Source organism: Musca domestica, unplaced genomic scaffold (assembly GCF_030504385.1).
Source record: "Musca domestica strain aabys unplaced genomic scaffold, Musca_domestica.polishedcontigs.V.1.1 49, whole genome shotgun sequence".
Taxonomy (NCBI): domain Eukaryota; kingdom Metazoa; phylum Arthropoda; class Insecta; order Diptera; family Muscidae; genus Musca; species Musca domestica.
In genome coordinates this window covers 3,438,460-3,456,810 of record NW_026712344.1, presented here as the reverse complement: position 1 = coordinate 3,456,810, position 18,351 = coordinate 3,438,460, and the positions used below count along the sequence as shown (strand labels likewise).

Below are 18,351 nucleotides of genomic sequence, written 5' to 3'. Positions count from 1 at the left end.
GAGCTGAGTCGATCTAGCTATGTATGTCCGTCCATCCGTCCGTCCGTCTGTCCATGTTAATTTGTTATCACTCTACAGGTCGCAATTATGACCCGAACTTCACGAAATTTCGAATGGAGGTGGGGATAGGGTCAGAATAGAACCCTATTCCTTTTGGGGATGATCGCATAATATTTAGGGGTGGAAATGGACCAAAAACTGAAAAAATCCTGACTTTGCAGTTGCTCTACAGGTCGCAATTATAGATATACCAATCAAAGTTAGCATGGGGCTAGAGCTTAGGGCTGGGCAGAAGTCTTCCAATTTTGATGGTCCTCGGGTAATATTTAGTGGGTGAAATAGGCACAACATTTGTGTTAAATAAAAGTCAAATTTTTAATTAAACCGCGAATATTTTTAATGCCGGCGAAATCATAAATTGACGAACAGGGCAACTCTGACCGTTACGTAGATGCCGATAGTAAATATATCGGATATATATAGCGAAATATATACAATGTGTATATACAAAGGAAGGGGATGTTATCTAGAATGCTTATATCTCAAGAATGGCTGAACAGATTTTGACAAATTTTGTCAATTCAGAATGCCCTCCTGACCTAAAAGAATAAAATATAAGAAATTCGCATAAAAAGATACCAATAATGATGTTAATATAGATTTTGTGGCATTTTGTGACATTTTTTCATATTTTGTATCGCAGGCGATTTTTTTTCAATTTTACTTTTACTATTTTTTCAGCTTACAACACAGGTTGGGGTTATTATATACAGATTGCAAATATCGTCCGATCCTCACGAAAATTTTCACAAGGTTAGGGTTGGGCTCAGAAGGGCTAGGCCTATTGTTTTCAAAGATGTCCGCAATATATTAGGGGGTTGAAATGGACCAACAACTAAAAATGTTCCTGATTTTGCAGCCATTATAAAGGTCACAAATAGAAACCAAAGGACACGAAATCTCGCATAAAGATAGAGTTTAGGACAGCGGGTACAAATCATATAGATGACAAGCAAATCATATAGATGAGTCTAAATTTGGAGATACAGAGGAGCCTTTGCTTACTTGTTTTAGCTATGATCTAAGGTAATATATTTTCCTTGGCGAATATTTTCACATGTGTTGGCCATGTCAATGTTCAACCGAAATTAGCGCCCCTTTATGGGTTTACATAAATCCCTTTAACCCACAACACATACGTTTATAACCAATTTCATGTTAGTTAACATTATTAACTACATGTCTCCCAGCAGGCACTTCTGAGTTCATTTAGGAAAAAAACGACTCCAACAATATCTGGAAATACAAAACATCCCATTAATGAACTGTCATAAGCAAATTAGTGATTGACGTCAGAAGATAAAGCCATTTACCTTGACAAACGATTCTAAATTTATTATTTCGTTGGACTTATGGACATTTTGACCATATACACAAGTGGCTAGGACCATAACTTGGCAATTTGAATGGATGAAGGTATGAAATGAGTAATGGGTTTTTGTTTTTGTTTTTTTTTTCTTCTTTTTTTGGAGGCAAACACACGCAATCTCTTGTTCAATGAAATATTGAAATATTACAATTTGACACTTTAAACTTTAAACACTTGAGAGAAAAAAAAGAGTCAAGATATTCGATAACCTACTTAGAAAAATGCAAAATAAACGTTATTTTTGGTATTGGCAATATTATTATTTTTTGCAGAAAAAAAAAACAATATTCGTCAAAATAACCAAATTTGAAAATAAGAAACATAGGTTTTTTTTTCCAAATTCTGTACCTTTGTTAACAATCGCACACAAAAGATACATATGAACAAAACGTTAGTTGTATGTCAGTGTATTGTTAGTATGTTTGCAAGTCCAGTAATAAATCATTGTGTAAATTGGGCCATTGTATTATTGAATTGCCAAATTATGTTATCTCTCTTCACAAGTGTTCCCATGCATGTGCGTATGTGTGTATGCAATATGTTTGCATGTGGGAGTGCTTAATAAATATCTCATTGAAAAATTTCATTAACAAATTAAAAACTGGACTACATTATTATTTGGACGACCAAATAATGCCCTTCTCAAAAACATATTTTGATACTGAGTAAAATATTTCAATAGAAGGTTCTCGTAGAGTTTTGTGCCAGAGCCAGGTATTTTTTTTTTCAATAATGCCAACTCAAATTAAACAATACCACTACAAAGTGTAGGTCAATGATAGACCTCCCCCCAAACCCCCTGAAAAATTATGCGATAAAAAATGAAAGCCAATGACAGACAATTGATATTGATGTTCAACCAAAAAAATATATATAATTATTTAAGATTACACCTGACGTGTGGCTCAACATGCGCCCCAACCATCAAAATTATGTTTTGAATTTTGACAGTGAAAAAAAAACTGGACACCTATGGCGCTGACTCAGATCACCAGTTATGCGAAAGTGAAATGTTATCAACCATTTTTGATCGCATACCCATTTATTTTTATTCACGTCAATTAAAATAATAATTGTGGAGGCCTTCTGAATAGATATGAAGAAGACAGAAAAAAGACAATGCTGATAAATTTTGTTTATGGGAAATTTGTAAACAAAAAAACGACAGTTTGTTATCGATGTTGGAAAGTTTTTGTTAATTTTCAAATTAAAAAAGAATGATAGAAATTTTTGTTTACACCCACCGCTACAACAACAAAGAATTATAGTGGCAGGCGACCATGGAATCAATTAGATTTTGATTTTTTTTAAGATATTTGATTTCTTTCAATTATAAGGTAGATAAGCAATAGGTTCGGCAAAATTGAAGTTTAGCGATTAACAACAAAAAAAAAAAAAAACTGTAAGTTCGGCCGGGTCGAACTTTGAATACCCTCCACCATTTGGATATTTTCACAAAAATAAAATCCGTTAAAAAAAAATTAAAAATACCGATGTAGCCGTTATATTAGGGTCTATACTACGACGTGGACCTGCATAGGCAGCTTGTGCCATTAAAATATGCAAATGCGAAACTTGAAACAATTCCAGTGAATAATGTCGCTAAAATCGCCGAAATACCGAATATCGGGAGGTACCGTTTTATGGGGGCTATACGGAGACGTGGACCCGCACAGACAATTATCTGTCGTAGGCTGTAGTATACATTACGAACTTCAAATACCAAATATGAAATATTTTCGGTGAATAATGTCGCTTACATCATCAAAATACCGAATGTCAGGAGGTACCGTTAAATGGGGCCATAGCAAAAAGTGAACCTGCACAGACACGTTTCTGTCATAGACTGTAGTATCCATTTTGAACTTCAAATACCAAATGCGAAACTTTTCCGGTGATTAATGTCGCCTATATCACCAAAAGATCGAAAATAGGGTGATACCCTAGGTCCAAAACTTGGACCTACATGACCCATTTTCTATACCAAAAGTCCTGCACACATAATATACATTTGAGTAAAATTTTATCAACCTACCTAATTTCCGTCAGACGGACGGACATCGCTATATCGACATAGAATTTTATGCTGATCAAGAATATATCTACTTTGTGGGGTCTAAAATGCATATTTCGAGGTGTTACAAACGGAATGACGAACTTAATATAACCTCCATACTATGGTGGAGGGTATAAAAATAAATTACGTAAAGCCCGGCCCAACTTTCAATACCCTTCATTATTAGATAAAAACATGTAAGCAAAGGCTATAGTCGTGCGGGGCCGACTATGTTATACCCTACAACACTACAAGATGTTATAAGCCCCCTTATGTCCAAGTCCATTTTGCAAGATTTCGCTTTTGAAATTAGGATTTTAACTAGGGACATTTGCCCAACATTTATGCACTCCGTCGGGCTGTTAGTTGTTGTAGTCCATTTACAGCTAAATATAATCCAATGGTCATCCAAAGTGCAAGAATTCTTCCCTGTCCTTAACTCTATTCTCAGGCGTGTCGACTGGTTTCAATTGTGTGATCGGAAAAACATTTCTGTTTTTGGTTAATTTGAAGCCCTAAATATTTTGCAATCATCTCCAAAAGCAAGAAGCCCCTCTGTATCTCCAAATTTAGACTCATCTTTATGATTTGCTTGGTTACCATATTTGGCTATATTCGTCAACGAAATCAGCATAAAAAAGCCAAAAGTTCGTCTTTTGTGTATTTTGGATATCGCCTGTATGTAACGCTGGTATTTTTTTTCACACAAAGTGGTCCATTGTACCCGCTGTCCTAAACTCTAACTTTATGCGAGATTTCGTGTCCTTTGATTTCTATTCGTAACCTTTATAACGGCTGCAAAATCAGGAAAATTTTTAGTTGTTGGTCCATTTCAACCCCTAATATATTGCGGACATCTTTGAAAACAATAGACCTAGCCCTTCTGAGCCTAACCCTACCCTTGGTAGGGAGGATATTTGCAATACTTGTATAATATCCCCAACCTGTGTTGTAAGGTGAAAAAATATTACAAAATATTAAAAGTCAAATTGAAACAAGTAAAAAAGCAGTAAGTTCGGCCGGGCCGAACTTTGAATAACCTCCACAATTTGGAACGAATTAGAAAATATTCAAAAAAAAATACCTAATATCGGAAGGTGCCGATATATGGAGGGATGTACGCTATTGTGGACCTATATAGACAAATCTATGTTTGGAGGATATACGATTCCGTCTCAGGGGTAAAGTGCTCACAAAGAACTCCGTGTGTGGATTTTCAGACAATACGATTGGAAAATGTGGCTAAAATCATCAAAATACCGAATATCGAGGGGTACCGTTATATGGGGGCTATACGTTATCGTTAACCTATATAGAGAATATTCTGTCGGGGGTAAAGTGCTCACAAAGAACCCCTTGTGTACAAAGAACCCCTTGTGACCATTCCATTGAAAAATATGGCTAAAAACATCAAAATACCGAATATCGGGGGTACCGTTATATAAGGGCTATACGATATCGTGGACCTATATAGATAATTCTCTGTCGAGGTATAAAGTACCCACAAGGAACTCCTCTTGTGTATTTTCAGAGAATTCCGATAAAAAATGTGGGTAAAATTATCAAAATACCGAATATCGGGGGGTACCATTATATGGGGGATATACGATATCGTGGACCTATATAGACAATTCTTTTTGAGGGGTAAAATGCCCACAAGGGACTCCTTTTGTGGAATTTCAGACGATTCCATTGAAAAATGTGGATAAAATCATCAAAATACTAAATATCGGGGGTACCGTTATATAGGGGCTATACGATATCGTGGACCTATATAGATAATTCTCTGCCGAGGTATTAAGTACCAACAAGGAACTCCTTGTGTGGATTTTCAGACAATTCCGTTGAAAAATGTGGCTAAAATCATCAAAATGCCGGATACCGGGGGGTACCGTTATATGGAGGCTATACGATATTGTGGACCTTTATAGATAATTCTCTGCCGAGGTATAAAGTACACACAAGGAATTACTTGTGTGGATTTTCAGACAATTCCATTGAAAAATGTGGCTTACATCATCACAATACCGAATATCGGGGGTACCGTTATATGGGGGCTATACGATATCGTGGACAGATATACCCCATCTTCGAACTTGACCTGCCTGCAGACAAAATAGGGATCTGTGCAAAATTTTAGCTTCCTATCTTAATTCGTTTAGACTGTAGCGTGATTACAACAGACGGACAGATGGACGGACAAGGCTAAATCGTCTTAGAATTTTACGCTGATCAAGAATATATATACGTTGTTGGGTCTAAAATGATTATTTCGATGAGTTACAAACGGAATGACGAACTTAATATACCCTTTTTTTGGTGGAGGGTATAAAAATCACATGCGATAAATAATATTCTAACTAACATCCCGCTCCTTTGTATATACACATTATATATATTTCGCTATATACATCCGAGGTATTTACTATCGGCATTTATGTAACGGTCAGAGTTGACCTGTTGGTCTATTTATGATTTCGCCGGGATTAAAAATATTCGCGGTTTAATAGAAAATTTGACTTTTATTTAACACAAATGTTATAGTCTATTGCACCCACTAAATATTACCCGATGACCATCAAAATTGGAAGGCTTCTGCCCAGCCCTAAGCTCTAGCCCCATGCTAACTTCCGCTTTGATTGGTCTATAATTGCGACCTGTAGTGCAACTGCAAAATCAGGAATTTTTTCAGATTTTGGTTCATTTCAACTTCTAAATATTATGCGATCATCTCCAAAAGAAATAGGGTTCTATTCTGACCCTATCCCCACCTCCATTCTAAATTTCGTGAAGATCGGGCAATAATTACGACCTGTAGAGTGATTACAAGTTAACATGGACAGACGGACGGACGGACATACATAGCTAGATCGACTCAGCTCGGCGAGATAGGAAGATCCATATATACTTTCCTATGTGGGAAACCAATATTACGAGGTGTTACATAATTTTTGGCCCAATGGGTATAAACATTATTAGGTAAAAACTCTTCTTACTTTCTTATTATGGCGCTGCGAACTTCTGTTTGGTAGTCGTTCATTCTCACTTTTGGGATTAAACTAGGTTTTTTCCCTTCCACATTTTATAGGAATAAATCATAATATTTTGCTTACAGGTAATGCATAGGGTATGTAGCTATCCTTATTTTGGCTTACGGATAATGTGTTGAATATGGTCTTTTTAAACTTACGATCTTCTGATTGGTCGTTTATTGCATAGCATACATTTATTGCGAGCAGTAGGATGGCATTTTTTGTTTGTTTGCCGACGCGGATTGTTATATTTTAATATTCTCATGTTTTTATTGGAAGTGCAGAAATCCGTCTTTCTTTCGTTTTCACTTTCGAGTAATATGGAAAAATTGTGTATAATATGATTTTTATACCCTCCACCATACTATGGAGGGTATATTAACTTTGTCATTCCGTTTGTAACTCCTCGAAATACTCATATCAGACCCAACAAAGTATATATATTCTTGATCAGCGTAAAATTCTAAGTCGATTTAGCGATGTCCGTCTGTCCGTCTGTCTGTCCGTCTGTCTGTCTGTCTGTCTGTCCGTCTGTCTGTCTGTTGTAATCACGCTATCTTTCGAATGAATTGAGATAGGTGGCTAAAATTTTGCACACATGTTTATTTTTCCAGTAGGCAGGTTAAGTTCGTAAATGGGCCATGTAGGTCCACGTCTTCGTATAGCCCCCATATATCGGTACCTCCCGATATTCGGTATTTTGATGATTTTAGCGACATTATTCACGGGAATTGTTTTAAATTTGGTATTTGAAGTTCAAAATGGATACTACACCCTAAGACGGAAAATTATCCGTGCAGATCCACGTCTTCGTATAGCCCCCATATAACGGTACCTCCCGATATTCGGTATTTTGATGATTTTAGCGACATTATTCACGGGAATTGTTTCAAATTTGGTATTTGAAGTTCAAAATGGATACTAAACCCTAAGGCGGAAAATTATCCGTGCAGGTCCACGTCTTCGTATAGCCCCCATATAACGGTACCTCCCTATATTCGGTATTTTGATGATTTTAGCGACATTATTCACCGGAATTGTTTTAAAATTGGTATTTGAAGTTCGTTATGGGAACTACAGTCTGTGACAGAAAATTGTCTGTGCGGGTCCTGGTCTTCGTATAGCCCCCATATAACGGTACCTCCCTATATTCGGTATTTTGATGATTTTAGCTACATTGTTCACCGTTTATTTCAAGTTTCGAATTTGAATATGGTAATGGCTTATGACCAACAATGCCTATGTATGTCCACGTCGTATAGACCCCAAAATAACGGCTATATTCGGTATTTTTAAAATTTTAACAGAATTTTTTAAGGATTTTATTTTTTGAAAATTTCCAAATTCGTTGCAAATGGTGGAGGGTATTAAAAGTTCGGCCCGGCCGAACTTACTGCTTTTTAACTTGTTAATTTTTATTTTATTACCCTGGAACATCAGAAGTCAAATTTCATAGTCTTTGAAGTCGGCATAATGCTTTCACTGGGTTTGTCATTCATTTAAGTGGTCGACAACTTTTAGCGCCCATTACCGTGATTCACCTCTATCGTTGAATGCAAAACAACAAAATAAAACTATAGACTCGGTTGTCCATTCATCTATCCATCTAGAGTTTATCGGTAATTTATTTGTATTCAAATGATAGCATAGATGCAAAATGCCGGAAGATTTATTACATTTTATATCATCACATCAAATGTTTTAAATATGTAAATTTGAGTGGAGAACAAAAAAAAAAACAATTTTATAGCAAATACAAATATGGGAGGCTCCATGGATTCTTCAGAGAAATTAAACTGTATATTGTAAGAGTAAATAAAAAAGCCATTCAAAGGGAAAACAAGTAAAAAAAGCAACTGAGTTCGGCTGGAACTTTTAATACCCACCACCATTTGGAAGGAACTTAGAAACATTCAAAAAATTCCGCTAAATACCCCTTAAATGAAATCTGTTATTCGGGGGCTTTACAAAGACGTGAATCTGCATAAGTAATTTTTTGTCATAGGCTATAGTATATATACTTTGAATACGAAATTTGAAACAATTCCGGTGAATATTGTTGCTAAAATCATCAACATACCCTTAACCTTGCGTTACGTCGGTTCAAAGTGTTGAGTGGACCTAGGTGGGACCTAAGTTTGATATAATTATTACAATGTGCAGTTTTTTTATGTCACCCTGTATGGCTAAGGGTAAAAAAAAGAAAAAGAAAATCGTAAAAAGTAAATCCAATCATTCAAAGAAAAGTTGAACCGGAGTCTGACGGACGCATCGGAAATAAAATTATAAGACTATAAAGAGGGATATCGAATATCTGGTATTTGGTTTACAGGGTAGTTACGACTGCTGGCTATGAAACCTATTATTATACCCTCCACCTTGGAAAGGAGGGTATATTAATTTTGTCATTCCGTTTGTAACATCCTTAAATATTCGTCTTAGACCCCATAAAGTATATATATTCATAATCAGCATAAAATTCTAAGTCGATTTAACGATGTCCGTCTGTCTGTCTGTCTGTCTGTCTGTCTTTCTGTCTGTTGAAATACGATACAGGCCACATTATTTGACGTAAAGCGCCAAATTTTAGCAGAACAATTTTTATTATGTCTATGATGGTTGGTATTGAAAATGAGATTTATCGGTCCACGTTCTGGTATAGTCCCCATATAACGGTACCCCCCGATATTGGTTTTTTTATGATTTATGCCACATTTTTTCACGGATTTGTCTTGAAATTGGTATTTGTAGGTCATAACGAGTCCCTGTGTGTGTGGAAAAACATTGCATGTATAGGCCCACGTTTTGGTATAGCTCCCATATAAATGTACCTCCCGATATTCCGTATTTTAATTTTTTTGCTACATTTTTTCACGGATTTGTCTAAAAATTGGTATTTGTTATTCATATTGGGTTCCAGCTCCGGTGGCGAAACATTGCATGAATGGGTTCATGAATAGGGATAGCCCCCATATAACGGTACCTCCCAATATTAGATTTTGATTTTGTACCAAATATCTCATAGAGCTCTGAAATGCCCTGTATAAACCTTTTTACGAGAGCTCTACTAAATATGCATAGTGGTGTAGGGTATCATATAGTCGGCCCCGCCCGACTTTTGAGCTTTCCTTACTGGTTTGTGTTGATTACATGGAAATTCCCATATTTATATGATCCCTAAAAATTGGTATTTGTTATTCATATTGGGTTCCAGCTCCGGTGGCGAAACATTGCATGAATGGGTTCATGAATAGGGATAGCCCCCATATAACGGTACCTCCCAATATTCGGTATTTTGATGATTTTTGATACATTTTTCCAAGAATTTCTCTGAAAATTGGTAGTTGTAGATCACAATGGGTCCCAGTTCGTGTGGCGAGTCATTTTAATTATAGGTCCACGTTTTGGTATAGCCCCCATATAACGGTACCTCCCGATATTCGGTAATTTGATGATTTTTGCCACATTTTTTCACGGATTTGTCTGAAAATTGGTATTTGTAGGTCATAATGGGTTCTAGCACCTTTGGCGAAACATTGCATGTGTAGGTCCACGATTTGGTATAGCCCCCATATAACGGTACCTCCCGATATTCGGCATTTTAATGGTTTTTGAAACATTTCTTCTAATGTTTTCTTTACCCTAAGGTGGAGGGTATTAAAAGTTTGGCCCGGCCGAACTTAATGTTTATACCCTACACCACAAGGTGGTCAGGGTATTATGTCTTTGTGCATTTGTTTGTAACATGGAGAAGGAAACGAGATAGACCCATAGTTACTTTTGAGAACCTTCATAGAATCACTTTCTGAGTCGATTTATGCATGTCCGTCCGTCTGTCCGTCCGTCCATGCATTCTTGTGAACAAAATGCAGGTCGCATTTATTATCCGATTGAGATGAAATTTTCCAAACAATATTTTTTTGGCCCAAGGACGAACCCTATTGAAATTGGTGAGAATCGGATCAAATTTAGATATAGCATATATATCTTCATCCGATTTCGGGTTAAATGTGCACCAAATGTCCACTATCAGTCCAAATTACCTGAATTTTGGCACACCCAACCGAGTTCGGCCTAGAAGCAAGTATATCAAATTTGGAGAAAATCGGTTCAGATATAGCTATAGCTCCCATATATATCTTTCATCCGATTTGATCTTTAAGTTCCTCACATTCCTACTATGCACTCCACAACCGTGATATTTGGTACCAGGTATTAGATGGAGCACAGAAATAGCTGTTCTAAATTTTATTGAAATCGGTTCAGATTTGGATATAGCTCCCATATATATCTTCATCCGATTTCGGGTTAATTGACCACCAAATGACCAATATCAGCCCAAATGGCCCGAATTTTGGCACATGTGACCGAGATTAGCCTTAAAGCAAATACAACAAAATCGGTTCAGAAACAGCTATAGCTCCCATATATATGTTTTATCCGATTTGGTGTTTAAGCCTCTCACATTCGTAATATGCACTCCACAAGTATGATATTTGGTACCAGATATAAGATACAGCCCAGAAATAGCTGTTTGTAATTTTATCGAAATCGGTTCAGATTTGGATATAGCTCCCATATATATCTTCATCCGATTTCGGGTTAATTGTGCACCAAATGGCCGATATAAGTCCAAATGGACTGAATTTTAGTACATCGGACCAAATTCAGCCTAGAAGCAAGTATATCAAATTTAGTGAAAATCGGTTCAGATATAGATATAGCAACCATATATATGTTTCATCCGATTTACATTCGTAATATTCACTCCACAACCGTGATATTTGGTACCAGGTATTAGATGGAGCACAGGAACAGCTGTTTTAAATTTTATCGAAATCGGTTCAGATTTGGATATAGCTCCCATATATATCTTCATCCGATTTCGGGTTAAATGTGCACTAAATGGTCAATATCAGCCCAAATCACCTGAATTTTCGTACATAAGACCGAATTCAGTACAGAAGCTAATACGTAAAATTTGGAGAAACCAGGTTAAGAGATAGCTATAGAATTAGATAGATTTTGATTTTGTACCAAATATCTCATAGAGCTCTGAAATGCCCTGTATAAACCTTTTTACGAGAGCTCTACTAAATATGCATAGTGGTGTAGGGTATCATATAGTCGGCCCCGCCCGACTTTTGAGCTTTCCTTACTGGTTTGTGTTGATTACATGGAAATTCCCATATTTATATGATCCCTACGGGCACAACAAATTATTTGATATAGTCTGTTGTAAGCCATACGAGTACATACGTAACTCCATTGCCGGAGATGGAATATTTTGATTTGGTTTTAGTTGTAACATTCTCGACGATTGTACTTTTCCACCTCAATTACCATGAAGTACTTTCCAATAAATTTCAATAATAATTGGTTGTTAAATTTTAATTAGAATTGAACAAAAGAAGAGCTCTAATTAAGTGCATTGTGTACAAGTGCACAATGAAATTGCACGAGAGTATTGAAAATAATCTAGCAATATTTAAAATAACATTTTTGCGGTGAGTGCTAACGACAGTAATTTGTAACCAATGACGAAATATTTTAATATTCTGAATAATATTTTTTTAATATTTGAACGAAAATGACGGGGTGTGCTCCAGACCTACACGAATATGATATGTTCAATGCGATAAGCGATTTCCCTTTATGAGATTTTTGCAGATTTTGGAACAAAGCAAAAATTTGCCAAAAAATTCTTTTACAAAAGTAATTCGAAATATTTTACACACGCAAATGTTGTCCCACAAAAGTTCTAATTCGAATATCAATAAATAGTAATTCTTTAATTATTCATGTCATTTTGAAAATCGCAAGTATTCACAATGTCTACAAATCGTAAAAAATCCATAAAAGAACCCATTGATCACCGTTATCAGCAGGTTGTACGATAAATAGCCCTTGTTATACGTGTGCGTAGCTATCGGCAACATATTTCAGTTAAATACTGAGATTTATTTCGATTCTGATCGACAGTTAAATTTTGAGACACAACATTCCTCCAGTCTTAAAGACTACCCATTTTAAGTTCTTTATTGCCTGGTCTAATTATAGGCCACAATGTTAAATGTTTGCTTGGTTCTTGTTGTTGCTATTGTATTTTTATTTTGTATTATCAAAACGCTTAGCAAGATTGTAGACTGAAGAAAAAAAAACGCCGTTCGGTTATCTATTGACGGTGACTACTTGACTGGCCAACTGGAGTGAGTGAGTAGCTGACTTCCTAAGGAGATTTGTTCATTAAAATCGTAAAAACAATTTACTATTGAATTTAGATAATTATTACGTTCAGATGTGTGTGGCGAAGCGAATAATCTGGAATGAATGGAAAATTTGATTAGCCTGCAATCGATTATTGGCTAATAAAATTTGTGCGATAACTATGACCAGGGTAAATAGGCCCGAGGAATGAAATAATGGTATGTTTACATTAGAGACTGGCTATGAGTGTCCGTCTGTCCAATTTTCCATGTTAATTTGTAATCACGCCACAGGTCGTAATTACGGTCCGATGCGGACGAATTTTGGTATAAAGTTGGAAGTAAGCTTAGAATAGAAGCCTATTGTTGGGGGAGATTATCGGAAGATATTTAGGGTTTCAAATTGACCAAAAAAGAGAACAATTTCCCAAATTTGCACTTTCGCAGTTATAGATCAATAGTCTCCGAATTTAGCATGGGGTAAGAATTTAGGTTGGAGCAGAAGTCCACCAATTTGGATGGTCATCGGATAATATTTAGCGTCTAAACTTTTATGTAAAAAAATCGAACATTTTCAATAATCCACGAATATTTTTGATCGAGGTGAAATCACTTTGTAACATCTGACCGTTACATTGATGCTCATATCCAAAATATCGGATACATAACAAAATATATACAATCTCATATATCAAAGAAGGGGACGTTAATAAGACGGCTTATAACTAAAGGAAGGCTGAACGAATTTTCACAGTTCTTACCAATTCTCAACTCTTGGCAAAAAAGAATAAAATCTTAAAACAAATGTGTATTAGGTCTGCAGGACTTTGGTATTGAAAATGTTTCATGTAGGTCCACGTTTTGGTATAGCCTCAATATAATGCTACCCCCTTTTTCGGTTTTTTGGTGATTTAAGCTACATTATTAACCGGAAATGTTTCGTATTTGAAGTTCGTAATAGATACTACAGTTCAAGACAGAAAATTGTTTGCGCAAGTCCAGGTCTTCGTATAGCCACCATATAACGATACTTCCCGATATTCGGTATTTTTATGATTTTAGCGACATTATTCACCGGAATTGCTTCAAATTTGGAGTTTGAAGTTCGTAATAGATACTACAGCCTATGCCAGAAAATTGTCTGTACAGGTCTACGTTTTATAACCTCCATGGTACCTCCCTATATTCGGTATTTTGATGATTTTAGCTACATTATAAACTGATTATTTTTTCAAATTTCGCATTTGAAAATTGAGCCGTCACACGCTGCCCGAATGTTGCTCTGCGGTATTTTGGCCCATTCCTGGTGAAGCGCTTGCTTGATGTAATCGACACTTTGGTATTTTTTAGTGCCAACCTTGCTTTCCAAAATACTCCAGTAGTCCAACGGATTGGTATCCGGAGATTTTGGTGGCCATTGTGCACTGGAAATGAAGCGAGGAAGCTTCATTTCATTGTAACCATTCCTGGGTGGTACGAGCTGGGTGCGATGGTGCTGAGTCCTCTTGGAATGTCCAATGTCAGTGGCCAAAATGTTTGAGTGCCCAAGTCTTTAATATACCCTCCATAATATTTTCGAGATAATATTCAGGATTTATTCTGATGCCACGGTCGATTAATACGAGCGGAGAGCGATCATCGGCTGTTATGGCGGTCCACACCATCAATATGGCCGGCGCTTGAGTTCTGGTGGCCAACCGAAGGTGCACATTTTCGCTGACCTCTTTGACAAGTAGAAACACGATCATTCTGTTTGTTTACAAACAGCTGGACAACGAAGGTTTTTTCATCAGAGAAAACCAAATTCGGCAGTTCACAACGTTCGACCAAGCGAAACAACTCTTTAGCTCTTTTGAGTTTATTTTCTATCTACTGCGGTGTGAATTCTTGCACTTTTTGGAATTTCTAGGGCTTTACCCCGAGCTCATATTTCAATATTTGCCGAATGGAATATTGCGAAATGTTCAGCTCACGAGCCATTTTTCGGCCACTGCGACGCGAGTTTCGATCAAGTCGCTTCTTTACTTTTAGAACCATTTCTGCTGATGTTGCTGTTTTCTTGTGTCCACTTCTTTGACGTCGGGCTACGCTACCAGCATCATGATAACGAGCGATGGTATGAGACACAAAATATTTATTCACATTTAAATGCTGGAGTGATCTAACGTTAGCCACTTGTGGTTTTCCAGCCAAATATAAAGAAATCATGCTTGAACTCCATCACGAATAACTTTTTTTCTGGAAAATTCTCACCAAAATGGTTTTGTACGCTTGTAAACAATATAATGAGCTATCAATGGAATAATTTTAACAGCAGTCAGACGAGTGGCTTAGAAATGACAGCAGTATGAAGTTGGTTGCAGTTTTTTCATCTCACCCTGTACTAGCTTAGGAAATATAGCAGTCGGGAATATCGATTGAATATATTTACTTGGAAGAAGTCTGTCCTGAAGATACTTGCCCTAAGTGGTCTCAAACCTTTTTCAAAAATTAATGCCTATGCTGTAGATGGGCTCCAATTTCAATATGTCGGATGATTAACTCCTGTGCGCATATTTTTTGCAAATATCATTTATTGCTTCATTATTAACAAGCGTTTAAGATAAACCGCTTTTGTGCCAGCGCAACATTTATTTGCTTCCTTAAACACTCGCAATTAACAGTAGTTCTGCTTCATTACACGTTTAATTTGGCTTATCAACGAATAAAAAAAAAAAAAACAATGTTCTTTTTTATCACATTTTATTACCTTCATTCACGCAATCTCGAGCGTTAATTCAATAAAACTTAATATGTGTGTCAACATGTGACATGTACGTACATATGTACATTTTGGCTGATAATTTCTGTACATTGTCCACATTTTGGAAATAAATATGACGTGCTAATTGTCTAAATATTATCTTGACAAAATATCAGAATATTTTTACACATTTCGAAAGTGAAATGGAAGTTATTCTTTAACTAACTGGTCATAAAATTTATGAAAATTGACCATATGTCCGCAGGTGGTTGGCAGGAGTATTTATCACGCATCAGGAGCATGTTTTCGGCGACGAGATTTGGAGAAAATAATGGAATTTGCTCAAACTTTAAAAACTAATATATTTATTTGCATGTTCGCTTTTATCCACATAAAATGGAAATTACACAAACATTGCTAACGAATTTATTAAAGATTGCAAAATATTAAAAAAGCGCTTAATATTTGGAATCCCCACGTATAATGAAGTCTTAACAAATTCGATTCTAATGGTTCAAATAATTTTGTGGTATTAAGAAATTACCCTATTACCTGTATTTTTATACCCTAAACCACAAGGTGGTCAGGGTATTATGTCTTTGTGCATTTGTTTGTAACAGGCAGAAGGAAACGAGATAGACCCATAGTTCCTTTTGATGATCTGCATAGAATCACATTCTGAGTCGTATGCATGTCCGTCCGTCCGTGTGTCCATGTATTTTTGTAAACAAATTACAGGTCGCATTGATTGCCCGATCCAGATGAAATTTTGCAAAAATTTTTTGTTGGGCCCAAGGACGAACCATATTGAAATTGGATATAATCGGTCAAAATTTAGATATAGCTCCTATATACATCTTCGTCCGATTTGCCTTTTATTGTGCACCAAACGTGTAATATCAGCCCGACTTTTATGGAATTTTGCATATACACCCAAATTAGGCCTGAAAATATGTATGCCAAATTTGATCGAAATCGCTTTAGATATAGCTATAGCTCCCATATATATTGTTCATCCGATTTGTTATTTTTGTCCACCGCCGCCGTAATATGCACTATGCAATAACAATATTTGGGGAAATATATCAAATACAGCTCAGAAATACATTTGCTAAATTTTATGGAGATCGGTTCAGATTTGGATATAGCTCCCATATATAACTTCGTCCGATTTACCTTTTATTGTGCACCAAACGTCTAATATTTATCCAAATGGGATGGAATTTGGCACTTACGACCGAATTGAGTCTAGAAGCTAGTATGTCAAATTTGGTGAAGATCGGTTCAGATATAACTATAGCTTCCATATATATTACTCATCCGATTTGTTATATTTGTTACCCACAACCGTAATATGCAATCCGTAACAAAGATATTCAGGGAAATATATCAAATACAGCTCAGAAATATCTTTGCCAAATTTTATCGAGATCGGTTCAGATTTGGATATAGCTCCCATATATATCTTTATCCGATTTCAAATTAATTGTGCACCAAATGGGCAATACAAGTCCGAATTTAAAAGATACAAATGCTTCAGCATATTTTGTCCTTTGTACTTTAAATTATAAATATAATCATGGCGTGTATGATTGAATTCTCCCATAAAAACTTTTAATTGTTATGTGGAGCTCTACTTAATTAGCAAAGTGGTGTAGGGTATCATAAAGTCGGCCCCGCCCGACTTTAAGACTTTCTTTACTGGTTATTGTACTTCCTTCATGCCTAAAACATCCAATATTGTAATTTGCTTCTAGAAACCTTAAACGTTTTTTTTTTTTTTTTTTAAATACAACCATACCTACTCAAGATCTACTTGCATATACGCTAAAAATACTGTCCCATATACCATATTCATATATTACTACAATATCCGTCATCCTGATGATGAAAGCATATCCTCTCATTGTTATATCTAATTTTTTATTTAAAACTTTTCCAACCTAAATATACCCTCAACACAGCATGTCTTACTCCCACACACACACATATGCTATTTTTGAAATCTTATTCGCCTGATCGAAAATTTATAATCTATATTTCTTCAAATTTCAGACATGTCGGCCGTAGTTGGTGTTAAAGATATCACAGACAACAAAAAGATCTGGCGACAGTTGATGGCCGAACTTATCGGCACCTTCTTTTTGGTGGTCATTGGTGTTGGCAGTTGTACAGGTGGCTCAGAATGGAGTCCATCCATACCACAAATTGCATTCACATTCGGCTTGACAGTGGCAACATTGGCTCAGGTAGGTAACCAAATTGGTTTGTAATAGTACCTCTCTTGTAGTTGTATATAACGGTACACTGATTCCTTGAAATATCCCTTCTTAATAGGTTAATGTAAAATTCGGTCCGTTTGTGTTTAAAAACAGTTCACAACATATATCACTATGTAAAACAGAAAAAACGTGAAATTAGCTTTTTTGAAACATTTTTGATACCCCCCGTCATGAAAAACTATAATTTATGGCTAAGGCAAATATCTTGAAAATCACTAAAATTTGGAAGTTTTTGCGAAGTGTTATCTAAGCACAAAAAAGCTGAGATATAGTGATATATCGCACTGTTATATCGGGTTATACCATTTAAAAAAAAAAAAAAAAAAAAAACATAAATATCAAATTTGAGCTAATTTGAATGGAAATTGAGACTTAAACCGAAAATCCGGAGATAACGCTAAATGCGGATCAATATAGCTCATTTTCAATACCAATCTTCTTAGGAAACAATGTGAACAAATATTTTTAAAAATATCGTTTAATGAAAAAAAAATAGAATGTCGAATATTAAATTTTGGATGATAGCTGAAACGGCGAACGTTGAGGAGCACGCATCGGAGACGCTTACGAGGTGCCAGTAACCCTCTTTAAATCAATTATTTT

At 35.9% G+C, this 18,351-nt stretch overlaps 1 protein-coding gene across 4 annotated transcripts in view; it reads left to right on the top strand.

The window, feature by feature from the left end:
- AQP (aquaporin) overlaps positions 1-18,351 on the top strand; it is a 108,970-nt gene that overhangs the window by 59,822 nt on the left and 30,797 nt on the right. For 3 of the 4 annotated variants that reach the window (XM_059127906.1, XM_059127905.1, XM_059127904.1), the window contains one exon: positions 17,522-17,715. In XM_059127906.1, the coding sequence (XP_058983889.1) occupies positions 17,524-17,715 (192 nt within the window). In that variant the 5' untranslated portion in view covers positions 17,522-17,523. 4 annotated transcript variants of the gene reach the window in all.